The sequence below is a fragment of the Lepidochelys kempii genome, chromosome 6 (assembly GCF_965140265.1).
Source record: "Lepidochelys kempii isolate rLepKem1 chromosome 6, rLepKem1.hap2, whole genome shotgun sequence".
NCBI lineage: Eukaryota > Metazoa > Chordata > Testudines > Cheloniidae > Lepidochelys > Lepidochelys kempii.
In genome coordinates this window covers 13983875-14009272 of record NC_133261.1, presented here as the reverse complement: position 1 = coordinate 14009272, position 25398 = coordinate 13983875, and the positions used below count along the sequence as shown (strand labels likewise).

Genomic DNA, 25398 nt, shown 5'->3' with positions numbered 1-25398 from the left:
CGTGCCATCTTACTGCAGAATCCAAAACCAAAATCTTTGTTAAGTTTCCATTTAGATTGCTCAGTACTATTCAAGAGAAAAAGTTCATCCTTTTAAAACACATCCAGTTGTGCAAATCACAAGAGCAGGTCACCTACAAATTTCTGACACTAATTGTAAGTGCTCATTTCGGGCCATTGAAGGGAAAACATAGGCCTCATCTACACTACTCACTTTGCTGGTTATAATAATGTCGCTTAGGGGTGTGGTTTTTATTTACATCATTTGTAGTCTCGCAAAAGCCCTAGTGTAGACAGTTATACTTGCAAAAAAGTCCTTTTGCCAGAATAGCTTTTTTCATTCTGGGAAGTAGTACAAGCTCTGTCAGCAAAAGGACTTGTATAAACTGTATAAACTGCATTGTGCAGAGAGTGGTCACTTTGGCTGGGCTATCACCAGCAGGAGAGTGGGTTTGTGTGTGGGGGGGTGGAGGGTGAGAAAACCTGGGTTTGTGCTGGAAATGGCCCACCTGATGATCACTTTAGATAAGCTATTACCAGCAGGACAGTGGGGTGGGAGGAGGTATTGTTTTATGATCTCTGTGTGTATATAAAGTCTGCTGCAGTTTCCACGGTATGCATCCGATGAAGTGAGCTGTAGCTCACGAAAGCTCATGATCTAATAAATTGGTTAGTCTCTAAGGTGCCACAAGTCCTCCTTTTCTTTTTTAGTATAAACTGCCTCTCCACTAAGAGGGTTTGCTAGTATAGAGATATAGTTAAATCTTTTCTAGTCAGACCTGGCCTTACTCAATGATCGGCACGCAGATAACCTTAACTCTTTCCCTGAAACGAAAGGTGCTAAGTACAAAGTCTAAACAAACCAAATGATCTACTGATCACACAACTTCCCCTCGGGACTGTGCATGAAAACTTTAATACCTTACTTTAATTCATACAGAGCTTATCAAAAGCCAGGCCTTTCATATAACCAAACACCTATTACAAAATCAAAAATACTTTAACAATTCCAGACTATCTATATCCATCTCCATACATCACCATCTGGCTCTCTCTGTAGTGCTCACTTTAGTTAATAGCCTTCTTTTCATCCCTAAATACCAACCCACGTTACAAAGGAAGTCAGTATCATTATCCCTTTTTACAGGTGGGGAAAATGAGGCACAGGGAGGCTGTTATTTGTCCATAGTCATGCAGCAGGCCAGTAGTCGAACTAGCAATAGAACTCAGGTCTCCTGAAACCCCACCCAGTGCTCTATCCACAAGGCCAAACTGCCTCTCTGATAACCACATCTAAAGAACAGACTTTTCCTCCCGAGACTAATACGGCATGTGCTCCTGATTAGACGAATAGCATGAGAGACAAAGCCACTGACGGAACATAGACTAAACACAATTTACTATGATGCTGGACCAGAAGAATACGTCCATTACACTGAGACAGAGACAACACTTGTCATAACAAAAGGAAAACTAGATACCCCAGAATAGATAATATACATGTACTGAATGCTCAATTATCTGATTGTATAACGTTGATAAGGTACGTAAAGGCTTGGCCTAACTCACATCAAAGTCAAAGGAAAATCTAGTCTTGACTACAGTTGGTCAACTTTTTTGCCTCAAAACTTTTTTTCTTTTATGAAGAAACTGTTTTTCTTTTCCTTTTTGACTAAATGGAAATTGCCTTTAAACAATGTTGGTTTTCATCAATCCCCCACCATCTCCCCTTCTCCACCCACACCCAAAAAAATGGGGTTTTGTCCAAAAAAATTTCCATTTTCAGGGGTTTTTTTTAGGAAAACCTGAAATTTTGTCATGAACATTTTTTGCAGGGGGAAAAATATTAAAAAATCCTGACCAAGTCCACCCTTTGACTTCAATAAGTGTGGTATCTGGCCACAAAAACGGACACGCATCCAGGGTCAGAGGCTTTGGGAGGGAATTCAAAGGCTCTCCTTGAGCCTCCTGTCTCAGGAACTGCTCTAGCTTAAAACCTGTGGCTTGAAGCCATATCTCCCCTAGTAGTGCTTTAGTGGTACAGCTATATGCCATGCTGGCAAAACACTCCTAGTTTGAATGCAGCTTAGACAATCAGAGTTGTGCTTTTGCCAGTATAGCTTATTCTACGACCCCGAACGAAACAAGCTAGGCTGGTAAAAGCACAGTTTGGCCAGGATAACTGTGTCAACACAAGGACTGGTGATGGGACTTCACATGCACTGTATCATAGAATAGCTGGGTTGGAAGGGACCTCAGGAGGTCATCTAGTCCAACCCCCTGCTCAAAGCAGGACCAATCCCCAATTTTTGCCCCAGGTCCCTAAATGACCCCCTCAAAGATTGAACTCACAATCCTGGGTTTAGCAGGCCAATGCTCAAACCACTGAGCTATCCATCTTCCCCTAAGGTCATGCTGGCAGAGGCAAGGTCCTGCTGGCGGGGGTGGGGTCATGCCGGCAGGGGCAAAGTCATGCTGGTGGGAGCGAGCTCACGCCATTCCTGGAAATCCCAGAATGTCCAGTATTCTGGAGATGCAAGATTGGACACCCTTGTGTACGCTAGGGACTTCTGTGGGCACAGCTATGTCGGGTTAGGGATCAGACCCAGGAGTGGCGGAAGTTCTCTAAAAGTGGAGGGGCCACTGGTGACCAAACCATGGCCCCGCCCACCATGCTGCCACTTCCCTGAAGGCCCCACCCCTGTACCACTCCTTTCCCTTAGGCTCCGCCCCATTTTTCCTCTTCCCCCCCAAGATCTTACCCCTCTCCATCATCTCCCCCACATTGCTCACCCTACTCCAGAGCCCCTGATCAGACCTCTTCATGTCCCTCACCAACATAGCTACACTGGCAGAAATCTGTGTAGCAGAGAGCCTCAGTGAGGAAAGACTTTGTAGGTCACTCTCTAGTTGGCTGGGCCAGCCAGTGCCAACCCCTGCATATTTGCAATAGAATCGCTGCTTTCGAGACTATCTCGGTGCATCTCAGCCTCCTGCTGGTATCTGAAGGACAACAAATCAATTTGTACTTTTTGTTTTGTTCATGATAATTGTTTTGTGATTTTTAATTAATTAAATTAATTAACTTATAATGATAATACCTTACCCAAGAGTTTTTCATCTGTAGACCTCAAAGCACTTGACAAAGGAAGCCAGTAACATTATCCCCATTGTGCAGATCGAGAAGTTGAGGCACAGGGAGGTGACACGATTTGTTCAATATCACCCAGCAGCAGAGCCAAGACTAGAAACGAGGTCTCCTGAAGGCCTGGCCTATGTGCTCCCCACTAGGCAACACTACCTTCCTTCTTCTTAGTGTATGCGCAACATGCCTCAGGTGGCCTGTGATCAGGATTAATTAATTAATTAAATCAGGACCTGAATTTGGGCCGCTAGTTGGATCACTAGCTTCCTCGGTGCAGGCCGGGTACTGATGGGGAATGGATGTGAATGCTGATCCATGCCACTGTTGCCAATCCTTCTCCTTCCTCCCACTCAAATCTCAGAATAGGTGGTTTCAGTCCTTGCCTACAGACAGCCCCCCAACCTGAAGCAAATACTCACCAGCAACCACATACCACACAACAGAACCACTAACCCAGGAACCTATCCTTCCAACAAAGCCCGTTGCCAACTGTGCCCACATATCTATTCAGGGGACACCATCACAGGGCCTAATAACATCAGCCACACGATCAGAGGCTTGTTCACCTGCACATCCACCAATGTGATATATGCCATCATGTGCCAGCAATGCCCCTCTGCCATGTACATTGGTCAAACTGGACAGTCTCTACGTAAAAGAATAAATGGACACAAATCAGATGTCAAGAATTATAACATTCATAAACCAGTCGGAGAACACTTCAATCTCTCTGGTCACGCGATTACAGATATGAAAGTTGTGATATTACAACAAAAAAACTTCAAATCCAGACTCCAGCGAGAAACTGTTGAATTGGAATTCATTTGCAAATTTGATACAATTAACTTAGGCTTGAATAGAGACTGGGAGTGGCTAAGTCATTATGCAAGGTAACCTATTTCCCCTTGTTTTTTCCTACCCCCCCCTCAGACTTTCTTGTTAAACCCTGGATTTACGCTGGAAATGGCCCACCTTGATTATCATACACATTGTAAGGAGAGTGGTCACTTTAGATAAGCTATTACCAGCAGGAGACTGGGTTTGTGTGTGTGGTGGTGGTGGGGGGGGTGGTGAGAAAACCTGGATTTGTGCTGGAAATGGCCCAACTTGATTATGATACACATTGTAAGGAGAATGATCACTTTAGATAAGCTATTACCAGCAGGAGAGTGGGGTGGGAGGAGGTATTTTTTCATGCTTTGTGCGTATATAAAAAGATCTTCTACACTTTCCACAGTATACATCCGATGAAGTGAGCTGTAGCTCACGAAAGCTTATGCTCAAATAAATTGGTTAGTCTCTAAGTTGCCACAAGTACTCCTTTTCTTTTTGAGAATAGGTGGTATTTTTCTAAAAGCTCCAGCTCCTAGAATCATATGAGTTTGTTCAAATCTCAGGTTTAATTTTAAACTGTAATTAGTTCCTAGCCCTCTGTGGAGGAAAGCTTCAAAATTTGAGCCTCAAAAGCTCAAATCCCAAACTACTGACTTTATCTGAGTTGTTCTGGATTGACACTGTCCAGTCTTCAGGGCAGGGACTGTCTTTTTGTTAGGCACTTGTAGACAGCCTCACATTAGAGCCTCTTTCTTTTTTTCTTTTTTTAAGAAAATTTCCACAAAAACATGAGGAAAATCATTTTAATCCCAAATTTCCACAGCAAATTTTTACTTTTCATCCAAAAAAATGAACATTTTCAGTTAAACCCACAAAGCGTTTGGTTTTTCAGCTGACCAACCCTCCAAAGTTGGTCCAGAGTCAAGGGAAGTGAGGCAATATATTTTATTGGACCAACTCTGTTGGTGAAAGAGACAAGCTTGCATGCTACACAGAGCTTTCCCTTTGGCCTGACAAAGGAACTCACAGTGCCACAGTTAAATATAAGGTGGAACTCCAGTGGTTTTCCACAGACAGGAAGCACTTTTTGCAAAAAAATAACCCCAAAATTCTCCAAAAATTCATTTAATCAAAAAACCAATTTTCCAACAAAAATTATTTTGACAGAAAATTTGCTGTCAGCCCTGCCTAGTATAATGGATCCCTGATCCATGACTAAGCCTCCCACCAAATAATAATATTAATCACGGTCACAAAGATGAGAAGTTGGCTGGGGGCTCTCACAGTATAAACCCATGTGCTGATCTTGCAGTAAGCTATTTCCCAACAGCAGCTTCAAAAGGCTGCCCTCTCCCAACCAATCCAATCAAGTGGGAAGCCACTGCCTAATGGGGATTCCTTGCTGAGCAACAGACGTCTCTCTCGCTCTCTATTCCCTGCCCCTGCTGTAAATGAGTGAACTGACTGCAAAAGTAAAAGTGTTCCATTTGCAGAATTAAGCATAAACCTGCCAGGAACACAAACATTATGCAAGTTCACTTCCCTTCAGTGCATTCAGAAATATTTGTAATTGCTAGTTAGATTGCTACATGTGTATCTTCCTAGCTATTGAGTCAATCTCTGAGGCCCTTAACTTTTTCATTTCATAGAATCATAGAATATCAGAGTTGGAAGAGACCTCAGGAGGTCATCTAGTCCAACCCCCTGCTCAAAGCAGGACCAACCCCAACTAAATCAACTGAAGTGTTAGTGTTTCAATAGCCTTAATTGTGCATAGGGTTCCCCCCTTCCAACCTCCTCCCTGCAGTTAATACACCAATATTTAGTGATGGACCCACCCCCCTCCCTGCTCCTGAGTGAAGGAAAGAAGTTTTGTCGCAAAATTTTCAACCAGCCCTCCTCAGGATTTCACGTCGTCCACTTCAGCCATGGAACTATCCCAGAACCCGCCTTTGTAACTGGGAAGCATCTGAATCTAGTGGTTGGGATAGGAGGTGCAGGTCGGAGAAGGTAAAGATTAGACCTGTGTCATGGAGCAGCCATTACATCCTGCAGTTTGAGGTTGGAGTGCACTATCTATCCCATTAGGATGATGGATCAGATTCAATGGTTTGCCCAAGGAGGGTAATAGAACTGGATGAGCTGTAGATGGCTCTGAGGAACCAAGGGACCTGTCTAGCAATGGCTTGGTCATGCCTCAGTATTCCTAATCACCGAGTCTTTCCCCACAGGTGCACTGAGTTTATTCTGTCCCTGTCTCAGCAGGGAGTGCAGTGGCTTAGGCTCTGTCCTCACTATAGAATGAGCCAGATTTGAATTACCCTATCAAAGCGTGACTCAGACACCATTTCTCCTCCACCTGCCACCTGTTTATGTTGGTTCTGAGCTTGCCTGTCCATCTAGAGTGGACAGCGCCAAACTGCAACATGAGGCCTATGGACACTGACTCCAATTTAGGGCATGTCTACACTACAATCTTAAATCAATCTATGTTAAGTCGACTTACAGCTGGTGCAGTAATTACTGCAGTGGCTGATGTCCACACTCCCCTCCTTCTGTCGGTGGTGCACGTCCTCACCAGGAACGCTTCCACTGACTGAAGAGGGGCAGTCTGAGGGGCTGAGAGCCAAGGATCTCAGCTCCATGCACAGTTCCCCACCAGCAGCCCAGTTGCCCCACGGATGTTTGCTTCCTGCTCCCAGCTGGGAGCGAGGGGGCCAGCGGTGTGGGGCTTCTCACCTCCGTGCTCTCAACTGGGGCGGGAGGGCGGGGGAAAGTTGCCCAGGGCTTCTTGCTTCTGGCGAGTAGATCCATGCCCGGAGCCTGGTCTGCCTGGAAGCTGGGACCCAGGATCCAGGAGGGCAGCAGGCTCCCCGTGGAGAGAGGGGAGCCTGGGTGGCAGCCCGGCTTTGAGCCAAGACCCAGCAGCAACCCAGCTGGGGAGCCAGGAACTGGCTTTCTTGTTAACCTCATGGCTCCAGAGGTGAAATGGACAAGAATGACAGCCAACAGCTGATGTAAGGAACTCAGTGTCTACACAGATGCTGTGTCACTCTAACTACACTGACAATAGCCCTATACCTCTTGTGGAGGTGGAGTTATGTCAGTGTAGTAGGGCACTTACATCAGCGGGAGCAAGACTGTGGCATAGACACTGACAGAGTTAGGTCGACATAAGCTGTTGTGTTGACCTAACTCTGAAGCGTAGACCAAGTCTCAAGCTTTGTCTACACTAGCACTTTTGTTGGCAAAACTTCCGTTGGTCAGGGATGTGAAAAAAACACCCTGACATAGCTAATGCCGCTTGTTCAGGCAAAGCCCAGCTACACGGGAGACCTTATAGAGGCACAGCTGTAGTGGTACAGCTGTGCCGCTTAAGGTCCGTAGTGTAGACAGCCTCAGTGTCTGGCTGCTCATGCTCAGTGCCTTTGTCCCATCAGCTCATGGTCTTGGGGAAACTCCCATAAGACAGGTCTTTCCATGGTAAAATCAACCACCATGCTTTGAACCAATTGTTCCCCTCGTCCGTCTCAATAGAGAGGCCAAGGACTGGATGGGCCATAGACACTAAACTCTCGTCTCATTCTTAGGCTAGGCCTACACTACAGATGCTACAGTGGCATAGCACTTTTCCACTGTAGTGTAGATGTGTCCTACATAGACAGAAAGGGTTTTTCTGTCAGTTATAGGTAACCCGCCCCTCCAAGAGCTGGTAGCCAGGTCAATGGAAGAATTTTTCTGTCACCTAGTCACATCTATACCCAGGGTGAGGTCAGCATAGCTACCACGCTCAAGGGCGTGAGTTTTTCGGAGCTATATCAACCTAACTTTTAAGTGTAGAGCAGGCGTTAAAGAGCTCTCCTTGAGAGAGCACACTGCCACTTTCTGATGCCCTCCACCACATCTCAGCTTCCTCCTCCTTCCCAAGTGGGAGCTGCCTTAGTGCCAACATTCATTACCATCCCTCCGAGTTGGAGCCATGCCTGGCCACAGATTGGAAGGCAGGTCACAAAGCATGCCAAGACAGAACTGGTTTACTACAGTGAGTTGCCCAGGCTCATAACTTTTCCACACACAAGCCCCAGAAGAGCCAAATGACTTTGACCATAATACACTGCGAAAGCATTCTTGGAGCAGCCCAGCATACTGCAGCACTACGAACCACGAGGCATATCCCTGGAAATCTTATGCCCCATATGAGAGAGTGCAGTACCAGGGGTTACAGTCACTTGCCTTTAGTGTGTAGTGTGGTTGCCCTCATGGGCAGATAACAGAGCTGGTCAGGAAATTTCCAAGAAAACTCTTTTTTGTTGAAAATTGTTGACTCATTAGAACCAAAACTGTCTGCAGGAAAGGCTCAGTTTTGATGAATCTCTGGATTCAAAACAATTTTGAAATCCCCCCCTCTCCTCCCAAATTGTCCCAATGTCCCCTTTCAACATTTTCTAAAAGAAAAGTTAAATTTTCCGGTTTGGAACTACCTTCCATTTTGAAATTTTAGTTAATTTACAGTTTAAAAAGTTGAGAAATATTTTTCATTGAAGGTTTGATGCGACACGGAACATTCAGAAATGATCTAATGTTTAACCAAATGCTTCGTTTGCCCCACTCAAACTGTTTTTTGGGTAACTGGTTTGCAAAAAGTTTCACAATTTCCATCTTTCATCCCAATTCAGAACATGAAAAACGGTCAAAATCTCTTGTGGGATGGCAAAACTGTTTCCTGCCCGGTGGTAGTAGATGGCTGGAGTTAACTATGCAGTGAAAGGCTTGCTTTTGGGGCGTGTCTCTCTTGGAGCTGGTGGTATAATTCCTATCTCAGATTGACATACCCATGCTACCATCTTTGATCAAACGAGCATGCTAAAAATAGCAGTGTAGCCATGGCCCCATGGGCTAACCACCCTGGGCATGTCTACACTGCAAAAACCAAAAACAACGCCCCTACCCACCCCCAACACCCCCAAGTCTCATGGCCCGGATCAACTGATTCAGGGTGTCAGGGCTCAAAACAGCAGTGTAGATGTTCCCACTTAGACTGCAGCCCAGGCTCTGAAGCCCAGCAATGGGTCTACACTGCTGTTTGTAGCCCCGTAGCGCAAGCCCTACCATGTGACCCAAGCTCTGAGACTGGCTGCAGTTTTGTGGTGGCAGGGTTTGCAGTGCAGACATAACCCCTGTGTGCTAGCCCATCTGAAACCCTAGGTCAACACTCAGGGCAGCCAGCTTCTCCTCCTACCTGTGCAGCCATGGCTACGCTGCTCTTTTTAGCATGCTAGCATGACTGAAGCTAGGGTGGGTATGTCCACCTGGAAATTACAGCTCCGGTGTAGCCATCTCATTGGGGGTGAGCAGAGGGTAGGACAACCTTTACCAGGTGATGTGCATGGGGGGCACATCAGTTGCCCCTGCAGTGTCTGCTCTATGGCTACACAAAATTCTCCCGGTCCCAAGTGATTTGACACCTAAAGAGAGTGCAACCTCCCCGGGGCACCTCCCACTCTAGCTGGTTTTTGTCATTGCCCAGTGCAGACTTACTAACCTTCCTTTCCTGATGCAGATTTCAGTCCTGCCTCTCTGAGCTCGACTTGCCTTATTAGGCTGCTCAATTGCATCTCAAGGACACATTTTCCCTTCCCGCCACTATCTTTAGTCGGTTTCCACAAACACTTTTCAGCCCTTGTTTTTCAGCTCAGAGGCCTAAAAATAAAAAGAGCTCAAATTAGCCCAGCACGTAGCCATTCAGCAACACTGAAGCTGACAAAAACAAATCATAAACACCCCCTCAATCCCAGCTTCCTCCTGCAGTCACCGCCTGCCTCTTTCCACCCCGAGGAACAAGGGGAGGCCAGCAGATGGTCTCACCTTGGGAGCAGGGACTGGGACAGCTGGTTCCATTCTTCACCCTGCAAGTTCCGTTTTTCACTCTGCCCCAGCACCTCTGTGCCTCAGTTTCCCCTCTGCCAAGTGTGGCAATTTACTTCAGCGAAGGGTGGGAGCCAATCAGAGAGGAAGGATGACTCACTGGTTAGGGTGGCCGTCTGGGTCTCAGGAGATGTGGGTTTGATTCCCTACTGTGGCACGGACGTCCTGTGTGAGCTTGACCAGAACATAAAAACGGCCACACTGGGTCAGATCAGTGGCCATCTAGCCCAGTGTCCTACCTTCCAACAGTGGCCAATGCCAGGTGCTTCAAAGGGAATAAACAGCACAGGGTAATCATCGAGTGATCCATTCTCTGCTGTCTTGTCAGAGGCTTAAGGACATGCAAAGCATGGGCTTGCATCCCTGACCATCTTGGCTACTAGTCATTGGTTGACCTAACCTGCATAAATTTATCTGATTCCTTTTTGAACCCAGTTATACTTTTGGCCTTCACAACATCCCCTGGTAACGAGTTCCACAGGTTGAATGTGCGTTGTGTGAAGAAGTACATCCTTTTGTTTGTTTTAAACCTGCTGCCTGTTAATTTCTCTGGGTGACTGCTGGTTCTTGTGTTGTGTGAAGGGGTAAACAGGGCATGTAAACTTTCTGTAAAATTTTCACTGTAAAATGGGGCTTAAAATGGGGCTAAGGCACTTTCCAACCTTATGGGTGTGTTATAAGTAGGGCTGCAGATTTGTCTCAGTGCTTTCTTCTATCTAAAATCACAGCGCAGTCACAGCACATTTAATGAAAGTCACAAGTTTTGTGATTTTTTATTTAAAAAAAAATGCTGGGACAAATGAAATTCAATTCTACCTCTTTGCAATCATGGGCCAGCATCTTTCTTCTCCATAACAACAGAGGGATGGCTGGACCAAATCTCATAGACTCAGAGACTTTATGGCCAGAAGGGGCCATTGTGATCACCTAGTCTGACCTCCTGCACATTTCAGGCCACAGAACTTCCCCTACCCCTCCTGTAACAGAACCTCTAGCTGAGTTACTGAAGTCCTGAAATCATAGTTTAAAGATTTCAAGTTACACAGAATTCACCATTTACACTAGTTTAAACCTGAAAGTTACCCATGCCCCACTCTGCAGAGGAAGGTGAAAAAACCCTAGGGTCTCAGCCAATCTGACCTGGGGGAAAATTCCTTCCTGACTCCAAATATAGCACGTGGGTAAGACCCACCAAACAGACACCTGGGAAAGATTTCAGAGCCCTCCCCACTGCCATGTAGGGTTACCAAACAGCAAGTTTGGGGGAGGGATAGCTCAGTGGTTTGAGCATTGGCCTGCTAAACCCAGGGTTGTGGGTTCAATCCTTGAGGGGGCCATTTGGGTCAAAAATTGGGGATTGGTCCTGCTTTGAGCAGGGGGTTGGACTAGATGACCTCCTGAGGTCCCTTCCAACCCTGATATTCTATGATTCTGTGATTCTAAGTGTGTGGGAGGTGGGGGTAATAGATGTCCATATAAGACAAAGCCCCAAATATTGGGACTGTCTGTCCTATAAAATCAGAACATGTGAACACCCTAATGACACAGTATGCACCAGTTTGCACACCCAGAATGGGGAGCTGCGCCCAGCTTCAGGGGACACAGGAGCTGCTGCTGCAGAGTGAGAGTGGGGCAGGTTTGCTCTCCATCACCAGCCCTAGGATCTTCCCTCTGCACTGGACCAGAGGGGGAAAACCACCTAGAGCCTGCCTGCACGGAGGTCACAGGCAGAGAAGTCACAGAACCTGGGACTTCTTTATCCCCGTGACAAACCTGTAGCCCTAGTTACAAGTAGTTGGGAGAAATCAGGACCCCAGGTAATAGTGGGTGGGGGATCATATGTGTACCATAGATAGAGACCAGCAAAGGGGGCTTGCTGGTCTAGCGAGACAGTCACTCACTGAGTCTGACCGCTGCTCCTGATTGGCTGGAAGCCAGGGAAAAATTTGGCCCAAGGAGTGAATTTTGTGCTGGTGGTACCAGCTCAGCATGCCCCAGGTTGGGATAAATCTCCTTTTATCCACAGATACACAGCAAGCTTCCCATCATATGCTGCCACCCTGCCACAGAGGGGCTGCTCTGACGTTTCCTGTGCTTGGCCTCTGAGTCCCTGCTGACTCATGTGAGTTGAAGTGGGTGGGAGTTTTGTGGTATACACAGGAATGGGAGAGGTACATGATTTCCCATGGAGTCCTTGCTTATTGAATGGAGAAGTCAGTGACCTCGGAGGGTCAGGATTCAGACTGGAGGTTCCCACCACTGGGACTGGCAAGAGCAGCTAGAAGTGGACACATGCCCCTTTTCCAGTTTCTGCATTCCCAACTGTAGTCTGGTCTCAGGCCCTTGTGCTGCCTCAGTTTACCTTCCACCTTGCCTCAGGCAAAACACAGCTGGTGTTTTGACCCCACACTCCAACCTTCGAACTCTCTTCAGTTAGACCCAAATTCAGTTAACCCTTTCAGTTTATAAGGGCATCCATATAGCTCTCTCTCCAGGATCAGATGTCTTCAGTCTTTTCTCAGGGCTTCCCCTTTCTCCAAGCTACACGTGGGCAGGAAACAATTTTCCCATCCCACAAGAACTTGAGACATTTCCAAGACTTTTCTCCCATCCCAAATCAGGCCAAACAGTCCAAGTGTCAAAAATATTCACAAACCAAATGTTCAGTTAGATCAAAACCATTTTGTTTCAGCAATTTCAAAACATTTTGTTCCAGTTTTGACCTCTTTTTTGTTTAGCCTTTTTTAGCATCAATTGACCTTCAAAACAAAAATGTCCTTTCGAAACAAAAGACAGCAACACTTTTCATTTTAAAAAAGGGTCAAAAAGGGCACGTCAACCGTTTTGAAATGTTTGCCTCCCACTCACCATTTTTTTAAACCAGGGAATCCATCAAAGCCTCTTTTACGAACAGTTGCAGTGTCAAGAAATCGTATTTTTCAGGGGGAAAAAAACACATGAAATCAAAACTAGACTTAAGATAAATGTGGGTATACTGGAGAGAGTCCAGTCCAGAAGAGAGCAACAAAAAGGATAAAAAATCTAGGAAACCTGACCTATGAGGAAAGGTGAAAGAATTGTATGTGTTTAGTCTAGATGTCAAATTGCAGAACTGCTAACTGTGGTATGTAAACTATCATTTAAACCAGCTTCTGTACCAAATGATTGGAGGTTAGCTAATGTGATGCCAATTTTTTAAAAAGGCTCCAGAGACAATCCTAGAAATTACAGGCCAGTAATCCTAACTTCAGTACCAGGCAACCTAGTTGAAACTATAGTAAAGAACAAAATTATCAGACACATAGGTGAACACGTTTGTTGGGGAACAATCAACATAGTTTTTGTAAAAGGAAATCGACTAGAATTCTTTGAGGGGGTCAACAAGTATGTGGGCAAGGATGAGTCAGTGGCTATAGTGTACTTAGATGTTAAGAAAGCCTTTGACAAGATTCCTCGCCAAAGGCTCTTAAGCAAAGTAAGCAGTCATGGGATAAAAGGAAAGGTCTTCACATGGATCAGTAACTGGTTACAAAGGTAGGAATAAATGGTCAGTTTTCAGAATGGAGAGAGGTAAATAGTGGTGTCCCCCAGGGATCTGTACTGGGACCAGTACTGTTCAACATATTCAAATGATCTGGAAAAGAGGGTAAACAGTGGCAAAATTTGTAGATGATACAAAACTACTCAAGATAGTTAAGTCCAAGGCAGACTGCAAAGAGTTACAAAGGGATCTCACAAAACTGGGTGACTGGGCAAAATGGCAGATGAAATTCAAAGTTGATAAATGCAAAATAATGCACATTGGAAAACATAATCCCAGCTATACACATAAAATGATGGGGTCTAAATTAGCTGTTACCACTCAAGAAAGAGATCATGTGGTCGTTGTGGATAGTTCTCTGAAAACATCCACTCAATATGCAGCAGCAGTCAAACAAGTGAACAGAATGTTGGGAATCATTAGGAAAGGGCTAAAATATCATGTTGCCTCTATATAAATCCATGGTATGCCCACATCTTGAATACTGAGTACAGATGTGGACACCCCATCTCAACAAAGATATATTGGAATTGGAAAAGGTACAGAAAAGGGCAACAAAAATTATTAAGAACATAAGAATGGCCCTACTGGGTCAGACCAAAGGCCCATCTAGACCAGTATCCTGTCTTCCAACAGTGGCCAGTGCCAGGTGCCCCAGAGGGCATGAACAGAACAGGTAATCATCAAGTCATTAGGGGTATGGAACAGCTTCCATATGAGGAGAGATTAATAAAATTGGGATTTTTCATCTTGGAAAAAAGGTGACTAAGGGGGGATATGATAAAGGTCTATAAAATCATGACTGGTGTGGAGAAAGTAAATAAGGAAGTGTTATTTATCCCTTCACATAGCACAAGAACTAGGGGTTACCAAATGAAATTAATAAGCAGCAGGTTTAAGACAAACGAAAGGAAGTATTTCTTCACACAACACACAGTCAACCTGTGGAACTCTTTGCCACAGGATGTTGTGAAGGCCAATACTATAAGAAGGTTAAAAAAAGAACTAGATACATTCTTGGAGGTTAGGTCCATTAGCTATTAGCCAGGATGGGCAGGGATGGTGTCCCTAGCCTCTGTTTGCCAGAAGCTAGGAATGGGCAACAGGGGATGGATCACTTGATGATTACCTGTTCTGTTCATTCCCTCTGAAACACCTGGCATTGGCCACTGTAGGATGACAAGATACTGGGCTAGATGGACCTTTGATCTGACCCAGTATGACTGTTCTTATGTTCTTAGAGAAAAGAAGGCTGAGTGGGGACCTAATAACAGTCTTCAAATATGTAAAAGTTGTTATAAAGAGGCCAGTGATTAATTGTTCTCGATGTCCATTGAAGATAGGACAAGAAGTAATAGGATTGGGGACCGACTGGCTAAGCAAAGTTCTGCAGAAGAGGACCTGGGGATTACAGTGGATGAAAAGCTGGATATGAGTCAGCAGTGTGCCCTTGTTGCCAACAACGCTAACGGCATATTGGGCTGCATTAGTAGGAACATTGCCAGCAGATCGAGGAAAGTGATTATTCCCTTCTATTCGGCACTGGTGAGGCCACATGTGGAGTATTGAGTTCAGTTTTGGGCCCCCTTCTACAGAAAGGATGTGGACAAATTGAAGAGAGTCCAGCAGAGGGCAACAAAAATGATCAGGGGGCTGAGGCACATGACTTACGAGGAGTGGCTGAGGGAACTGGGCTTGTTTAGTCTGCAGAAGAGAAAAGTGAGGAGGGATTTGATAGCAGCCTTCAATTACCTGAAGGGGGGTTCCAAAGAGGATGGAGCTAGGCTGATCTCAGTGGTGGCAGAAGACAGAACAAGGAGCAATGGTCTCAAATTGTAGTGGGGGAGGTTTAGGTTGGATATTAGGAAACATTATTTCACTAGGAGGGTTGTGAAGCACTGGAATGGGTTATCTAGGGAGGTGGTGGAACCTCCATCTTTAGACGTTTTTAAGGCCCAGCTTGACAAAGCCCTGGCTGGGATGATTTAGTTGGTGTTGGTCCTGCTTTGAACAGGAGGTTGGACTAGATGACCTCCTGAGGTCTCTTCCAACCCTAATCTTCTATGATTCTATGATTAATCTGAAGCAAGAGAGATTTAGATTAGATATTTGGAAAAACTTGCTAACTCTATGGTTAGTTAAGCACTGGTTTCAAAGAGAGATTGTGGAAGCCCCATCACTGGAAAATTTTAAGAGCAGATTAGCCAAACTCCTGTCCAAGATGGTCTAGGTTAGAAAACACCTGTCCGAGATGGTCCTGCCTTGGAACGGGAGGCTGGACTAGGTGATTTCTCAAGATCCCTTCCAGCCCTACATTTCTGTGATTCTGGATTCTAAAAAAAAAATCGCAGCCAGCTCTAGTTACAAGCTCACAACCTTTCATAGCCCTCCTAGCTCGGTCCCTCAGCTGAGGTTTATCCCTCAACAGGCCTCTGAATAGACCTTCTGTCCACACTCAGGTTGCTCTTATATTCCCCAGCTAGCCTGATTTCTAGTCACATGCCCCTGTCATGTGACCCCTGGACTCATTCCCTCCCCCTGGGGAGGTAGACTAAGCCTGGAACAAGAGAAGCTGAGCTCCACCCACTTTAAGGGCCAACTCACCCTGTGACACCATCTCTGGTGATTTGATTGGGGAGCTGGTTGGAAAATTTTCTTCGACACACTTTTTTCCCCAAGGAAAATGCTGTTTTCACTGATAGCCAAACTTCTGGAAGACGGATCAATTTCAATGAAAATTTCCATGCACAAAAAAAAAACCCGCTTTCATTTCATTTCAGAATTTCAAAACAAAATACCCCAAATCCAAAACGAAACTCAAACCTTTTCCAAAATAAAAAAAAAAATGGGGGGAAATTCTGTTTCATGGGAAATTTGGAAAGTATTAGGGTTTGTTATGGAACGAAAAGAAATTTCAAAAGGCCAAAATTTCCCATGAACCAGAAATTACAAGTTTCAGCCAGCTTTGTTTTATTATGTCTTTCGTGACTTTGGATGACCTTCCTAAAGCCTGTATTCCTGGAGTCATGTTATTATGTGAGAATCACAGCTTTCCTTTTTAAAAGTGAGGTTTGGGGCCCTTGAAAACATGCCATCTTTCTCCCCAAAGTCTCAAAAAGCAGAAGACAAAATAAAGCAGCATTTATTATTTTTAATAGCTGATGATTACTAAGCCAATCTTGTAATTTTTGTACCTGGCTGGCTCATGCTTTTCGAATGGCAACATGGCTTCGTTGGACAGCAGTAGCTCTCAGCTACATTTGGCCTGCTCTAATTGTCTCAGCTGTACCACTGGAGGCACCAAAGAGTCCTCTGCATATCTGACACAGTTGTAACTGGTCTCAGGATTGGATTGCTGGGGAGGGGAAGGGGGCTTTGGGCCAAAACTGAGGGGCTGTGATGTTGTCTGATTAAAATATAATTATGCAAGCCATTATTTCTACCACTGTTATATAATTGCAACTACTCTTATACAAAGCATAACACATGGCCAGAAAGGGTTAAACAGCTTGCAGGCTAACTAACCCAAAGTGACCTTTAAAGACATGTTAGAAAGGTATGTGAATGGAAATTAGGGCCACTCATGCTAAATAGGCTAGAACTTAGAAATGATACTAATTGTGTGTATCTTTAATTCTAGCCATGTAAACAGACAGTTCTTGGCTGTCACTATAGCTACACTATGCACACACTAAATAAATAACTATAGCTACTAATTCAGACATCAAAAGGGAATATTAACATTTAGATGAAATCTTGGGTAAAATAATGTCATTGTCTATATGTCTCTTCGAAGTTTGTAATAGACTGCCTAATGAATAAATTGCCCTGTGTTAATTTGCGGAACTAATAACTGTTGGTGTTTAGAAAGCAAAAGCCTATTATTTAACCAGAACTGTGTGGTCAAGTGGATGCTAGAACACTGTATAAAAAGACCCTTGGGTTCTGATCCTGTTCATCTCAGATCTGCTTAAGGTTTCATACAGGGAAAAACTAAGCCACAAGGATTGAGATCCCAGTTTTAACTGGATTGCCCTGAAATATAAACATTGGACTATAACCTATGGACTAATTCTGAAAGAACTCTTTGCAACTACAAAGCTCACCATCTCTGCTATGAATCTGAATCTTAAGAATTGAACTCATGTCTGTATGTATAATAAACTTTTAACCATATTCTCTCTCTCTCTCTCTTTTGTTTTTTAATACATTTTAGTTTAGTTAATAAGAATTGGCTGTAGCGTGTATTTGGGTAAGAGCTGGTTATATTACTGGGCGGTAAATGTGTCCGATCCTTTGGGGTTAGTAGAACCTTTTCTTTTATATGATGAAATAAGATTTTCTGAAATCATCATATTTGACTTGGGTACCTGGATGGAGGCCTGAGCTTGGATCACTTTAAGGCGGGGTGGGCAAACTTTTTGGCCCGAGGGCCATATCTGCCTATGGAAATTGTATGGCCAGCCATGAATGCTCACGAAATTGGGGTTAGGGTGCGGGATGGGGTGAGGGCTCCAGCTGGGGATGCAGGCTCTGGGTTGGGGGTACAGGAGGGTGCTCCAGGCTGGGACCAAGGGGTTCAGAGGGTGGGAGGGGCATTAAGGCTGGGGCAGAGGGTTGGGGCACGGGAGGGGGTCAGGGTGCAGGCTCTGAGCAGCACTTACCTCAAGCTGCTCCTGGAAGCAACGGCATGTCCCCCCTCCGGCTCCCACGTGGAGGCGCAGCCAGTTGGCTCTGCGCCCTGACCCGTCCACAGGTGTTGCTCCTGCAATTCCCATTGGCCTTGGTTCCCAGCCAATGGGAGCTGTGGGGGCAACACTTGGGGCTGGGGCAGCATGCGGAGCCCCTTGGCTACGTCTATGTTTAGGAGCCGGAGGCAGGACATGCTGCTGCTTCCAGGAGACACGCAGAGCCACGGCACACATGGAATGTGGCAAGCCCCCGACCCCGCTCCCCAGCTGGAGCTCTAGAGTGGGGCAAACCCCAGACCCCACTCCCTGGCGAGAGCTTGAGGGCCGGATTAAAACTTCTGAAGGGCCGGATGTGGCCCCCAGGCAGTAGTTTGCCCACCTCTGCTTTAAAGGAACTGTGTTGTTTGGACTTCTGAGTAACCAGTAAGGTGATAAAGAAGCTGTTTTATGCTGGCTTGGTAAATCTACGTACTGGAATATCCACCAGCTTTTGGGGGATTGTCTGCCCCATTCTTTGCAGTTCACCCTAATTGTGTGACCACAGCTTGCCCTCACTGGGACCCCAGTCACAGGGGCATTGGCAGAGCTATGTGCATGGGGATCCCAGCACTGGAATTGCAGGGGGGCTGCAGGTCAGGATTGAGGGGCATCAGCAGAGCTGTGCCTATGAGGCCCCCAGCGTTGGGATAGCAGGGCAACTGCCGCTTGGGTTGGGGATGCATTAGCTGAGCTTTGACAGAAAGAATCCAAGTCATTTGGACCCCAGTCAGAGGGTGCTTTCTTGCCATTATTTGTGGGTTGGGATTGGATACCTGTGAGCAGTCTCTGAAAACTCTGGTAAAAGCTGGGGGTGATGTGTGGATCCGCTTGCAGACGAACTTTTGTTTTGCAAAGAACCCCAGTGGTGGGTGTTGATGCTCCTTGGGGTCAGTATCCTAAGGCAATGCCACAGCTGTGATTGGAGGGAACACACTGACAGGCTGTTGTATAGGTAGGCAAATCCCAGGGAGCAGAATGACAGATCTGCGGGCACCCTCTCCACACACACACCCACGCAGACATGCATGAACTAGGGTGACCAGATGTCCTGATTTTATAGGGACAGTCCCGATATTTGGGGATTTTTCTTATAGAGGTGCCTATTAGCCCCAACATTCTGTCTGATTTTTCATACTTGCTATCCGGTTACCCTCTAGAACGAACACAAACAAAAGGCAAGCTCTGGCCATGTGCATTTCCACATGCAGACACAGACATGCTTCTCCGCACGTGAGCTAGACAGAATGATTTTGTACACGCATATGGGGCAGATTGACATAGAGGGGACACATGCAAGCTGACACATGGAAACACAGGCCGATCAGCACGCACAGGCCAACACACCAGGAGAAACAGTTCCCATGCATCCCTCTGGGGAGGGTGTCTTACAGGTCCTCTGTTGTGCCAATCTGTGAAAAGCCTGAGTTGTTACAGCTCCCGGATAAAGCGATTTGGTTCTTTTGCTCAGGCTGGAGCAGCTCATGATTTTAGCTCCGGAGGCCCCTGGTTTAACATCCCATGTGGACAGCCGCCACTCACACACACGCACATGCTGACCTACATGCTACAGCACTTGTGTGCAGGTATGCCCTCAGACACAGACATGAAGGCACAAGCTCACAGATACACAAACATGCGTAGGCAAATGCCTGCACACTGCTATAGAGATAAGAGCGTTCACACATTCACCAAGACAAATGTACACCAACATACATGTAAGCCAACATGCATGGACAGACACACCCACAGAGAACCAGAGACCAACACACATGTACATCAACACACATGTACACCAACATGCATGCACGTAGACATACAGAAGCAGACACCAACACACATGTACACCAACATGCATGCACATAGACATACAGAAGCGGACACCAACACACATGTACACCAACACGCATGTACACCAACATGCATGCACGTAGACATACAGAAGCAGACACCAACACGCATGTACACCAACACGCATGTACACCAACATGCATGCACACAGTAGACACTCACACATAGACACAGTGCCTGCTCAGAAGTCGGAACCAAAACACACACATTGACATCCATGTGCCCACAAATACCTCATTTACTGCACAGACAAGTGGTCCCCTCTGGAGCTTTGTGCCCCTGCAGGCTGATTCTGTCCCTTTCCCACCACAAGGGAAAGCCGCTTCTTCTTTGTCCCAAGGATTCTCCAGCAGGTCTGGACAAGCAACTGGTTCTGGTCAGAAAAATGGCCCAGGATCTGGCTTCTCCTGGGAGTACACCAGTGACTCTGCCTACAATCCCATCCCAGCCTGCATCCCCCTCTCCACATGCCCCCAACCCCTGAGCAGCTAAGGGGCACTTTAACCCACACATGTTTTGGGGGTCGATTGACCAGGCAGGGCCTTCTGCTCTCTCCCTGCCCCCTGCCCCCAGCCTCCACATCTGGCCATTAGGCCTCCACGTCTGGTCTTCATTTAGCAGCTCCACCCAACAACAGCTCCTGAACAGCTGTTTGCTCCTGTTGTAAATTCAAGGAGCCATCTGGCTTTGAAGGGCTGTGGCAGGAGAGATTAAACAACGGTGCTGACACACACATACCCCCATCCAGCTGTCTCCTTCCCCTTGTCTCTCCTCCCCACCCTTTCTTTCCACTCTGTGTCCATTATCCCCCACCTTCACCATGGTCATTCCCCCATCTCTGCCCCCTCCACCATCTCTGCTCCCCTCTCCCCTGTGGTCTCTTCCCCGCTCCCTACCTCCTTTAATCCCTTCCCCATCTCTGCCCCCTTTCTCCACCTCTCTCCCCTATCCCTCCCCCACCCTTTGATCACACACACCTAACCAGGATCTCCATTAACTTCCCCCAGGGCAGTTATTGAGCTCACCTGACAAGAGGCATTTAGTCAAGGCCCATTTATTCATCATACACAACAACTGCCCATTGCATTGGCATGACAAGAGGCGGCCCCCATCTCAGCATAGTCTGAGCAGCACCCCATTGTTCAGAGTTCTGATGGAGCAGCCCTTGTGGGGGCCAGAATCCCAGAGATGCCCCCACAAGTTGGCAGGCTGCTCCCAAGTCAACCCAGAACAATATTTGGCCTGGAGATCTCGCCAGGGGATCGTGGCCTCTCTTCTGTCGCCAGATGTCCACTTGGAAATACAGGTTGCCTGTGGGCTCTCTGGTCTTCCAGACTGTGGAAGCCGTGTCCCAATGGAGAAAAGGCTGTGGATGGGCTGTTTTTACCCAGGCTCTAGTTCAAATGGAGCTACCCACCCTCCCTGGGGCCCCTTCTCCAGCCTCAATGGATCCATAGCAAGCCAAGAGTCTTCACCATTCCCCCCAAGAGCTAGGTCAGGTCAGGGACTGCTCTTATTTGCCCAGAGTCCCTCCAGAGCCCTTATGGGTGAAGGGGGATGTGGCCACAGCACATCAGTGCCAGGCTTTCTTCTAGCATGGTCTTCAGAGGCAGGGTGGGTAAGGTAGGGAAGCCCAAAAAATCCACAGCACCTATGGGAGCGGCTGCAACCTCAGAGCTTTCCTGTTGCTGTTTCACCTCCTGTGCCTCTGCAATCGTTGGTGGCTAGCCGACTTGGGCCTTCCGTTCACTTCCTAGCCCTTCAGCCCCTCACCCAGAAAAGGGACACATAGCAAGAGATGTAGCCCAGTGACCCGCTGGCCCCTCACCTGCCACACCCCAGTCTGAATAGCAAAACTGCCCACCCCTTGCTCCCTACAATGCCCTTCTTACACAGCTTCTCCTATAGTCCATCAGACTCAGGGCATGGGCAGCGAGTAGAGCTATTCCTGAATCTGGCCTGTTAGGTGATTCTGGGCAAGTCACGGCCTTGTGCTGTGCCTCAGTTTCCCCACCTGGTACTAACCTACGTTGGGAAGCACTTTGCAATCTGCTGATCAGAAGGGCCAAGTATTATTATCAGGGATTGGTTAAGAAGCAAGAGTAATATATATCTATATATACCCCCTCTGCAATCAAACCAAAGCCCCTCCTTCAAGGAGCTAGGCTGTGCGGGGGCAGATGCCTGCGTGTGCGTCCTCTGAGCCACTCTGGAGTTGTGGCTGAGGCCATCTGAGCAGGGGGAAGACCGTGACATGTGAGCCGTGACCCCCATTCACCTCCTCATGATCTTTTTTTCCCATGTGGGTGAAGGCGAGCAGGTGAATAAATACAGGACCATGGGGGAGCAGCAGCTTGGATTTCGAAATCGGGGGGGCCCTCCTGTCCCCCATCCCCTCTTTTTCCTCCATTGTGAGATGATTTCCTTTTCCTCCCACATCACGGCTGAAGTGGGACACACACGCCTTCCCCCGCCCTTCTACCCCCCCCAACAGAGCCTGGTGTGGCTCTGGGGTGCACACTCACCCCCAGACAAAACAGCCCAGTGGGAGATCCTGGGTGGATGGGGGATGTAAAGGAGGGAGGGCTGGGTGAGCGGAGGATGGCTCTCAGTACAGGGATGTATGTGCCTGGGTGGGAGGGAATCCCACGGCTAACAGCTTCCTCACAGGCTCCACCCAGCCGGGGGAAGAATTGCTCCCAACACCTTGTGGGTCTGGGTGTTGACCGAGGCATTAAGAGAGAGGGGGACCCTCACCCTACCACAGCAGACAAAGGGTAGAGTGAATTTTCAGGGGGACAGGAGCCAGTGTCTCAGGAGAGGCAGCAGCAGCAGCCAACAGTTCCCTCCAGCCATAAGACACTGTGCAGATTAGGCTAGAGCGGGGAGGGCAGGCTATGTATGTTAGGGGGTGGTTTTTTTGGGGGGGGTCTTCCAGCCCCCCCCCAAAACTAACACCACACCCCCAATGCCCAGCCAGTGACCAGCGCTGGCCACTGCCAGCCCTGTGTATGTGTGTGTGTGTGTGTGCGGGGCAAAGGCTGGGAATGCAGAAAGCCCTCGTCCCTGGGGCCATCTGCCTCCAGGCCATGAGCCCTTTAGAGCAGGGGTTCTCAACCTTTTTCTTTCTGTGGCTCCCCTAACATGCTATAAAAACTCCATTGCTCACCTGTGCCACAGCTGATTTTCTGCATGTAAAAGCCAGGCTGGCATTAGGGGGTAGCAAGTAGGGCAATGATCCAGGGCCTCAGGCCACAGGGGGCCCTGTGAATCTAAGCTGCTCAGGCTTCAGCTTGAGGCCTGGTTGGCAGGGCTTGGGTCAGTGGGGCTTTGGCTTTCTGCTCTGGGCCCCAAACAGTCTAATGCTGGTCCTGCTTGGCGGACCCCCTGAAACCTGCTCGTGGCCCCCAGTGGGCCTCGGACCCCTGGTAAAGAACTGCTGCTTTAGGGTATGTCTACACGGCAGCTGGGGAGATGGACAAGCGCTAGGTCTGCTGGAGCTAGCGCGCTAAAAATAGCAATGTGTAGCCATTGCAGAGTGGATGGCGGCCTGGGTGGGTCTGTGAGGCTTCTCCCAGCCGCAGTGTAGACATGCCCCTAGCGCACAGTCCGTGCCTTAAAGGGTCATGCTGAGGTTCTACAGGGTAGCCACAGGCCTTGAAAATGCCTTATCCGCATAAGGCCTGCAACAAGGGAGAAGCAAATCCGAGAGAGAGCTGGAGGAAGAGAAGAAGGAGAAATCGAAGAGATAGTGAAGGGTGAAAGAGGGAGACAGTGATGGAGAGAGAAAAGAAAGTATGAAAGAAGGAGTGAGAGAAACAGTGAAAGACAGAGTGACAGCAGAGGAGGACTCACTCTATCAGATGTCCCCAGAGGCTGGTCCATGTCATCCCCCTTTTCTTAGCCTCGGAGCAGAGTCTCCTGCCTGCCTGGACCCAGTTTCTCCCGTGGCAGCTCCCTACCCTTCCCCTGCAGGTTCTGACTGTGGCTGGAGGAGTAGCTGGCTGACTTGTCCTTGCCGGACCCTGGCCAGCGCCCCCTGCTGCAGCACAGGACAGCAGCACAGGCCTGCCGGAAACGAGGGTCAAAGAAGGCATAGAGGAAGGGGTTAAGGCAGCTGTTGATGTAGGCCACACAGGTGCAGTAGGGGTGCAAGTTACTGAGGAAGGCATGGAAGCCGCAGGACCAGGGCATCACCTCCAGGTCCATCAGCACGTAGATGGTCTTCACCAGGTGGTAGGGTAGCCAACAGAGGGCAAAGGTGGCCACCAGCACAATGATGATGCTCAGCAGCCGCTTCCTCTTCCTCAGCTCCTCGCTGCGCTCCTTCCGGAAGTGGTCAGCGATGGTGCGGGCGATGAAGAAGTAGCAGGTCAGCATGACGACAAAGGGGACCACAAAGCCCAGCATGGTGGAGGACAGGCCCAGCCCCACCTCCCATGCCCCCTCGGTCCCATTGGCCACCAAGCCCGAGTAGTCCATGTAGCACGTCACCTTGGTTTCTCCCAGTAGCACTGCTGCCTGCCGGAGGATCATGGCTGGCAAGGCCAAAATGGCCGCCAAGGCCCAGAGGGCAATGGTGGCCACCAGCCCACTGGCCCTCCACCTCAGCTTAGCATTAGCCATTGGCCGCACAATGGCCAAGTAGCGATCAATGCTGAGGCCCATCAGGCAGAAGACGCTGGCGTGCATGTTGACAAAGATCAGGTAGCTGCTGAGCTTACAGGTGAAGGAGCCAAAAGGCCAGTGATAGCCCAGCCAGGCATAGGCAGCCCAAAGTGGCAGGGTCACTACAAAGGTCAGATCAGCCATGGCTAGGTTGGCGATGAAGGTGTCGGCTGAGCGCCGCTTCTCCTGCCCTCCCCGGAAGATGGTCCACAGCACCAAGCCGTTGCCTGTTGTGCCCAGCAGGAAAACCAGCAGATAGATGGTGGGGAGGAGCACCAGGGATGGACTCCATTCCTCATACTCACAGTCTCCCGTCTGGTTCTCACCATAGGCCGCCCAATCCAGCTGCTCCTCCATGCCTCGGGGATCCCAGCTCCAAGGCTGGGAGAAGGATGCTGGAAGCGAGGAGTTTCTTCTGGCCCTGAAAGTCTCTCAGGCTGGGACCTGGGTCTATGGGGCAAATGTTCTAAGTCCCTCTGACTTCTCAGCCACGTCCTTGCTGTTGGCGCTGGGGAGACAGCCTAAGCCCTAGTCTTCACTCAGCTCATTTCTCTTCTCTTCTCCTTCCTTCCTTAATCCTCAGACAGATGTGGCCAGAGCCCTCCCTGATCTCTCTGTCTCTCTCTGTCTAACACACAGGCAGCTGTTCCTTCCTCCTGCCTGTCAGTCCCTCAGCCTTGAGTCTAATTAGAATCGTTAAGTTACAGA

The 25398-nt window shown here is 47.9% G+C and overlaps 1 protein-coding gene across 1 annotated transcript; it reads right to left on the bottom strand.

Moving 5' to 3' along the window:
- Positions 1 to 23922: 23922 nt before the first annotated feature.
- APLNR (apelin receptor) lies at positions 23923 to 25047 on the bottom strand. Its single transcript, XM_073350586.1, has one exon. It carries the CDS (start codon positions 25045 to 25047, stop codon positions 23923 to 23925), a length of 1125 nt encoding a protein of 374 aa, XP_073206687.1.
- Between the last annotated feature and the right edge of the window lie 351 nt (positions 25048 to 25398).

What these genes read in the sequence shown, in the direction of transcription:
- APLNR (XM_073350586.1), bottom strand. Translation starts at nt 25,047, where the DNA reads ATGGAGGAGCAGCTGGATTGGGCGGCCTATGGTGAGAACCAGACGGGA.